The following is an 8,417-nucleotide window of genomic DNA, read 5'->3' as shown; positions in this document are numbered from 1 at the left end:
ACTTCCAGATATCATTGTACTATATCCCCCCCCACCTCCAGGTGTCATTGTAATATATCCCCCCCAAAAGCTGCTACAAAGCACTTTGAACTATTGCAACAATTCAGCAGACTTTTTTGCATTAACATTCATACAGTTTCATTGGGCCCAACTGCATTTGGCTCTGTAAGGAGCATGTGGTAATAAAGTTTGCTCAAGTCTTAATACTTGAAATGCAGAAAGTTCACCTGAATGGTTTCTCACAGAAAAACTTGATTTAATTTAAAGGACCACTTCACTTTTAAAGAAGTTGTTTAATAACCCCCACCCCCATGATGCATTGCACAGGCGTTAACCCATACCTAGCACTCAGAGGGGTTGGGGGGGGCTAAGGATAAAGTTATATTCATAACATTACTTTATAGAATGACCTTTTTCACCTATAACAGCTTTAAAATAACCTGCACTTTGCCTGCATTCCTCTGATTCGCCATTCAGCTGTCGGAAAGGGAAAGTCCTGTGTAAGCTACAAGTCGTCCATATTGCCTGATCGGCCCACCTCTGTTACATGCTCCTCCATACCTGAAGTAGCAGGTTGGTTCCTGCTGAGTCCTTTGGCTCCTGGCACTGAACGGAATGGAAGAGAAGCAAAGGAAAAGTAAGTACATGCTGGGAAGGAATGGGAAGCACACCATTTGCTTTGCTTTGAATGGGTAAAGTACAGGTCTGGGTATATTTTTTTAGGGGGACGGGAAGGGACGGGGCAACATTGCACACTGGAGTGATTGTTACCCATTCTTTTACACTAGGCCAAACTGTTCAGGTTGAGCTGGATGAGCTCAGTTATCTCCCTACGACTAAGCCCTAATGGGTGAAACACATTGGATGGTGGTGCCTAGATGGGGATCGGAAGATGGACTTCGTAATTCTTTATAATATAGTTTCAATCTTAGCCGTGTAATCGGTGTTGGGATCATTGATTGTTATTCAGTTGGATGAGGACTGTGCACAATATTTATAAAAAGTGTCCTAAATTCTTAATTGGATCAACAATCTGCAATACAAATGAATAAACTATGAAAACTCTACCAAGTGCTCAGATATCAGTCAACACTGTGGTTGATGCCTTGAATGATTAGCTGATGCATTGAGCGCAAGGAATTTACACAGGAGACCATCGGCTGGGTCTATATGGTGGCCGTTCATTGGTACTGCTTGGTTGCAATTGGGACAAGAGACTTCTGTAGAAGTCTAGAGGACGACAAAGGTCACTATCCAACCAAGTCTTCTCTATGGGATAGTTTGATCCACAGCTTATCCTTGCCGCATAGTCTAGACCAAAAGGAAGGACTGAAATGGTTTTAGTTGCCTCCTAAGGTTGAATTGGTGGTAGATACCAAGGACGGGCATGTACGGATATCCTTGAGGATCTGAACATAATCGCCTATGCGTCTGTACAGAAGTTAACCCCTGCAAGTGAACTCATCTGCCCATCAACCTCGTACTGCATTTCAAAGTTTAGAAACTTCCTTAGCTCTGAGGAAAACAGGAAAAGGTCAATTATCTTATTTAAAGCAAGGCAGGTAAAGGGGGACAGGTGTGTTTAATCCCAAACTCCACTCCAGCAGCAGATATTCACCTTTCTTTTTCTTCCACAATGCTCCATTTAGTTGCTGGGAGCAAAGAACAAACCCAGGATCTGAGGTACGAGGGAGCAAAAGACAGCACTGGACCAAAACACCGATAGACCATTATCAGAGATGGGGCTCTGGTATGGATTTTACGCTGGGACCCCACCAAACAAAGTGAGCTTCCCCTTCAAAATCAGAAGCCCCTCTTTACAGTAAGAGCCCCCGTCACATCAGCGTGCCACCATTTAACATCAGGAGCCCTCCTTTAATATCACAGTCCTCAGGCTTCCCTTCACATCAGGAGCCGTAGTTGCGCCAGCATTGCAGAGGACAGGAAATGGCCCAGGCCTGGTCAGAAGAGAACTTCCATCCTTTTCTGAATGGATCCCACTTTCACTGGATTAACAATTCTTTTGCATGGTGCTGGTACCCGGCCCTCCTACACCACGCAAGGCCATGATGCTGTGCAAATATTTCAAGGCAAGACTGAAATTTTGGAAGCCAGAAGGCATCCTGGTTGACAATGGTTGCCATAGTCCATCGTAAGATGGCACAAAAGACCTTTTAGTTATCTTTCCTTCAGGCAGCTTATAATCTAAGTCTCCATCGAGGACCATGTCCAAGCCAGAAGCAAACCAGCGTGCATCTTCAAAAGAAATAGGAGTTTTTTATATGGTTACTGCTGTTCTACAAATCCAATAAGAGAACAGATCTGCTATACAAGACAAATCTGAGGACGCTTATCCAACCAAAGGCTTGTTTATACTTCAATGTGGTACCCTCGGAGGATGCCGCCCACATCAGAGGCCAAGCCCCTTCTATCATGAGTACAATGCACTGTCAATGTTACTCCACATGCCATTGAGAGCATGCAGGACAGACACTATCCGATGTCTCCATCACCATGGCCTGGGAATGGATGAAAGTCCTCAAACATGGTCAAGGAGCAGCCTGCCTCTTCCCACAGCATTTCTATAGTGGGAACCAGCCACGACCTGGCTTCAGGGGTCTTCTGACCTCTCCCAGCAGGACTTCTGTACATAGCACAGGAATCCATCTGCAATAGGAAACGGTCACCATTTGGTCAGAAGGGCCTGAACCCACCAGAGCTTCCCCTCACCATAGATGGACAAGAACAATGGCTGACTAAGGCGCATGCTGACATTCTTGTCTATTTCGGTAAAGAGACCATCCCTCAGCTACAACGGGGTACAAGTCCCATTATCACACTACAAGGCGAGACGTAGCAGGACTCCTGAAGGGGCAAAATAAAAAGGCACCACCAGATTTCAGGATGGGACGCAGAACAACCTTATTAATAGGAATGCACCGATACCGGTTTTTCGGTATTGAGTACCAATTATTATTTTTTTCAGTACTCGCCGACGCCAAATAGCGATACCGGTGCCCCGATTACCAGGAAGCCAGATGGCAGATCATGACCAGACGCCCGGCTTCCTAATTGCCTGGGAAGCCAGGGTAATATGGAAAGAACACTGGCTTCACTTCCGGCTTCACAAGTCGGGCGGCGGGTCATGAGGTGCCACCTGGCTTCTTGATTGGCCAGGAAGCCAGTGACGCCAGCTTATTAGCAAATCAGGAAGCCGGGTGGCACGTCATGACTCGCCTCCCCACTTCCGGATTGGCTAGGGGGCCGCTTTCACTTGTTGCTAGGCGGCCTGGCTTCCTGATTGGTTAGGAAGCCATGCTGGCTAACAAGTGAAGCTGGCTCCCTAGCCAATCAGGAATCCACCTCCAAAATCCCTCGGCTATGCCGGTCAGAGGGAGATCTCCCTCTGACCGGAAATTCCGGTATCTAGGATAAGAATCAGAGCATTTGGGCAAGTAAGAGTACTCACCCAAATACTCGGTATTAGCACCAATGCTGGTATCAGTATATCCCCAATTATTAGTATTATGCTGAAGGACGGGGACACTGGAAAGGAAAACACTAAGACAGAGGTAACCAAACTCCACTGCAAGACTGTGCCACATGCATGACTCCCAGAAGCAGATGCATGATGGGATTTGTAGTCTCGCCATAGCTGGAGGGGCTGGCGCTTGGCTTCCCCTGCTCTAAGGGGTCTTATTATAAAGCAGTGAATGTGAATTTCAACAGACATTCTCCGGCGGAGGATCAATGGCCGTCATTTAAAAAAAACAAACCACATGGACCAGGAAGGTTCCCCAGCAGAGAACGTATGGTGAACGTCAGATTCACCTCCTTATAAATGATTCACCCATTCATGGTGCAGGTTTGTTGCTCGTCCACCAGAACACATCTGCGGCATTTATGATCATCGGGTGGGATTCATCGATTGCCAATAAAAAGGTTATACAGCGTAGGGAATCACCCTGCAAGCGTATTCAGATCTTTGATCGCTTCATCCAACTCATTGAGGGGAATGCACCGGGACTGGAGCAGACAGAAGCTGGAGCAGGTGTCCACGGCAACCAATCAGCTTCCAGGTTTCATTTTCAAAGGTTGAAGGTTACATAGTCCAAGCTCATCACGTTCTATACTCAGTGTATAGGACATGAGGACACAGAGGGACATTCCATTGCTGCAGTGGAGGGGGAGACCGGCTGCCGGGAGTGCTGCGACAGCCAGCCGGCTCAGAGGATTGGGTGAGTAGATCTTTGTTATTTTTGACCCTGGGCACTCAACCCTTGCAGAATGGTGGCAGCGCCCACTACAAGGATAACATTTTTACCCGGAGTTGATCTTTAACGCACTATGGCTGCACCTACCGGCTTCCCCTTGTCTCCGATGGGGGAAGAGGTGTAGTATAGAGGAGGAGGGGTACCTTCATCCTCTCATGGCACTGCCTGTGTGGTCTCTGATGGCAGAGGGGGTACAGTATAGTGAGGGAGGGGTGTCGTATAGTGGTACCATCATCCTTTCATGGCACTGGCTGGGGTCCCTGATGGGCGGAGGGTGTAGTATGGGTGGGGCGGTAGTATAGGGGTACCATCATCATCTCATGGCACTGGCTGGGGGTCCCTAATGGGTGTAGTATAGAGGTGGAATAGTATAGGGCAACCCACAGTTGAGGGGGTCCCCACGTGCTTTGTGCTGCTCTAGGTAAGAGGCTCCTCAGCCTCCTCCTAGCGCAGCAGTGTCAGTACTCCTAGATGGTGCTGCATCAGCAGCAGCTGGAGAGGGTCAAAGAGAGGGGAGCGGGCAGGAGTGAGAGGAGGTGAGCGCTTGATCACCACAGAGCCCGCAGCTGGGCACCACCAGTCCCACTAGCCACCTGAGAGCCCACATAGTCTCCAGAGACCCCACACAGATACTAGTATTGGTGCATCCCTAAATTTTACGGTTGGGGGTCACCACAACCTGGCAAATGTTACCAAGGGGTCCCCGGCCCTATAAAGGTTGAGAACCACTGGTATAGGGGTACCTTCATCCTCTCACGGCACGGGCTGGGGTCTCCGATTAGGGAGGGGGTAGTTTAGGGGAACCATCATGCTCTCATGGCACTGGCTGGGGGTCCCTGATGGGGGAGGGTGTAGTATAGAGGTGGAGGGTTAGTATAGGGGTACCATCATCCTCTCATGGCACTTGCTGGGGGTATCTGATGGGGAGGGGGATGTAGTATAGAGAGGAAGTAGTATAGGGGTACCATCATGCTCTCATGGAACTGGCTGTGGGTCTCTGATGGGGGATAGTATAGAGGGGAGTCGGGATTTTCAGACAAGACGAAGCCTCGGACGGAAGCTCCGAATTACAGGGCGCCGCCATCTTCCCCCTTGTGTGCGGCCGGAAGTGACGTGTCCGGTGGGCGGGGACTGGGCCTACCGCTGCCCGGCTAGAGGAACCGCTGGAAGGATGAAGAGGAGGGGAGTCTGAGGATCATCATGGCTGGGGGAGACTGTGGGGGTACTGTGCACCCTAAAACTGATCCCCCCCTAACCATTCTTCTGCTCGGATACAAGTGAACTTTAAATCATGAAGGTTCACCTATAACCCAATAATACTCAATAAACATGGCTGAGGGACACCCCGGCATAGTGAGCCCCCTAACACCAAGTCCCCCAAACTGTTCTCCCGCCCAAACACCCATGCCCTTTAAAATCATTGAGTTCCACCCATAACACTCCATATACATGGCTGTACACATCCCCACCTGCCTGCAGAACCTCAACAATAATTTCCCTGAGGGGAGTTTATCAAAACTGGAGCAGGCAAAAATCTGGAGCAGTTGCCCAGGGCAACCAATCAGCTTCTCTCTTCAGTCTATTCAGTTAAGATTTGAAAATGAAAGAGAGAAGCTGATTGGCTGCTATGCACAGCTGCTCCGGATTTGATACATTTCCCTCCCAGTGTCCTTGTTGTGTAAATATTACCTCATAAATATGCTGCATGACGTCATTGTAATCAATATATGCGACCATTGCATCATCAGTCAGCTCATAAACTTGTATTATAACCTCAGAATAATCCCCATGTTTGTATATTATACCGACATAATCTCATATTTACCCAACTTTATAGAAAGAATAATCAGTATTTCTGGTTTGATACCATTATTACCTCATAAATACCCAACTTTATATTTAAAAAAATATGAATTTCTGGTTTTATACTATTATTACCTCATGAATACCCAACTTTATATTAAAAATAATTAGTATATCTGGTTTTGTACCATTTTTACCTCATAATTACCCAACTTTATAATAAAAATAATCAGTATTTTTGGTTTTATAAAATTTTTACCTCATGAATACCTAACTTTATATCAAAATAATTAGAATATCTGGCTTTATACCATCATTACCTCATAAATACCCAACTTTATATTAAAAATAATTAGTATATCTGGTTTTGTACCATTTTTACCTCATAATTACCCAACTTTATATTAAAAAATAATCAGTATTTCTGGCTTTATACAATTTATACCTCATAAATACCCAACTTTATATAAAACAAAATCTGAATTTCTGGTTTCATACTATTATTACCTCATGAATACCCAACTTTCTTATACAAATAATTAGTATATCTGGTTTTATACCATTATTACCTCATAAATACCCAACTTTATATGAAAGTCGGTATTTCTGGTTTTATACAATTTGTACCTCATGAATACCTAACTTGATATAAAAAGTATTAGAATATCTGGTTTTATACCATTATTATCTCATGAATACCTAACTTTATATAAAAATAATTAGTATATCTGGTTTCTTACCATTAGGCCTCATTCACGCTGCAAAATTGCACCAGCTGTGGCGAGAATCTGGTGGATTTCTGCAGCTGGATTCACACAGGTGGATGAGGATAGTTGCGCCAGAAGAGCCTGTGCAAATCAATAACAGGCCAAACATGGCCGCAGCTGTCCGCCGGCATTCGAATGTCATAGCACATGGAGCCATTACCTGCGGTTAAGGCCACATGATCGACCAAGGGAGCGCACAGCTTGCGTTCAGAGGCGATCATCTGTCTCTAACCGCAGGTAATGGCTCCATGTGCGTTTAAATCCCAACGCCCGCGGTCAGCTGCGGCCGCGGTCAGCATGTCATTGCTTTGTCCAGGCTCAGCAGACGCATCCACCTATGAATCCAGTCTCTGGAATCCGTCGAATTGTTGCCACCGCTGGGCGAATGAGGCCTTATTACCTCATAAATATCCAACTTTCTATGAAAACAAATAAGTATATCTGAATTTATACCATTATTACCTCATAATTACCCAACTTATATAAAAAAAAAAAAATTATTTTTGGTTTTATACCACTATTACCTCATGAATACCCAACTTTATATAAAAATAATTGGTATATCTGGTTTTATACCATTATTACCTCATAAATATTCAACTGTCTATGAAAAGTAATAAGTATATCTGAATTTATACCAATATTACCTCATAATTACTCAACTTATATAAAAAAAAATCTGTATTTTTGGTTTTATATTATTACCTCATGAATACCCAACTTTATGTAAAATGAGTATAAGCCGAGGGGGGGCACTTTTCAGCCAAAAAAATGGGCTGAAAATCTCGGCTTATACTCGAGTATATACGGTATATACTCGGTTTTATACCATTATTTATTACCTCATAAATATCCAACTTTATATAAAAACAAATAAGTGTATGTGAATTTATACCATTATTACCTCATAAATATCAAACATGACCTCAGAATAGTCCCCCTGTGTGCTCCCTATCTTAATACTACCCCATATACATATTATTTCCTCAGCGTAATCACTCTTTTTGGCAATTGATATAATTTTCACCTCATAAACTTCCAACTTTATATTTAAAAAAACAGTATATCTGTATTTATACCGATATTATCACTAAAGTATCCAACATGACCTCAGAATAATCCCCCAACCTCCTCGTGCTTGTTGTATTAACATTACCTCATATGCATATTATTTCAGTGTAATCGTTCTGTGTGGTCATTTATATCAGTATCACTTCATAAACATCCAACATCACCTCACAATATTGTCTATTTATCAACGGTTTTACCCAAGATCTACATATTTCCACCTTAAATTCTATCACACAATGGGTTCATGGGTGAAGGTTGTATGTAGGGTTGCCACCATTGTGGAGAATAATACCAGCCCTATGTCCTATTGATAATATTGGCAACCAGTTCAATTTCGTACCAGTAAAATGTCGTCCTGGTGGCATACCTGGTTGTGTGAATCTTGGGTGAAATCTTTGATACATAGACCCCCCCATGTGTACTTGTTATAATTATATCATCTCAGAGACATGAAGGAAGACCTCAGTGTAATCATGCCGCGTGGTCATTTATATTAATATGA

At 44.3% G+C, this 8,417-nt stretch overlaps 1 protein-coding gene across 1 annotated transcript in view; it reads right to left on the bottom strand.

The window, feature by feature from the left end:
- The window catches only part of MSANTD2 (Myb/SANT DNA binding domain containing 2), a 12,871-nt gene extending 7,498 nt beyond the window's left edge, over window positions 1–5,373 (bottom strand). The window contains exons 1-2 of the mRNA XM_018564976.1: window positions 5,259–5,373; window positions 5,018–5,046 (exon numbers count right to left, since the gene is read on the bottom strand). Coding sequence (XP_018420478.1) covers window positions 5,018–5,046; window positions 5,259–5,358 — 129 coding nt within the window. The 5' untranslated portion in view covers window positions 5,359–5,373. The remainder of the gene's footprint in view (window positions 1–5,017; window positions 5,047–5,258) is intronic.
- Window positions 5,374–8,417: the final 3,044 nt, after the last annotated feature.

Source organism: Nanorana parkeri, unplaced genomic scaffold, assembly GCF_000935625.1.
Source record: "Nanorana parkeri isolate BGI_ZX_2015 unplaced genomic scaffold, ASM93562v1 scaffold802, whole genome shotgun sequence".
NCBI classification, from domain to species: domain Eukaryota; kingdom Metazoa; phylum Chordata; class Amphibia; order Anura; family Dicroglossidae; genus Nanorana; species Nanorana parkeri.
The sequence above is the reverse complement of the archived record's forward strand: the minus strand, read 5'-3'. Positions and strand labels throughout refer to the sequence as shown.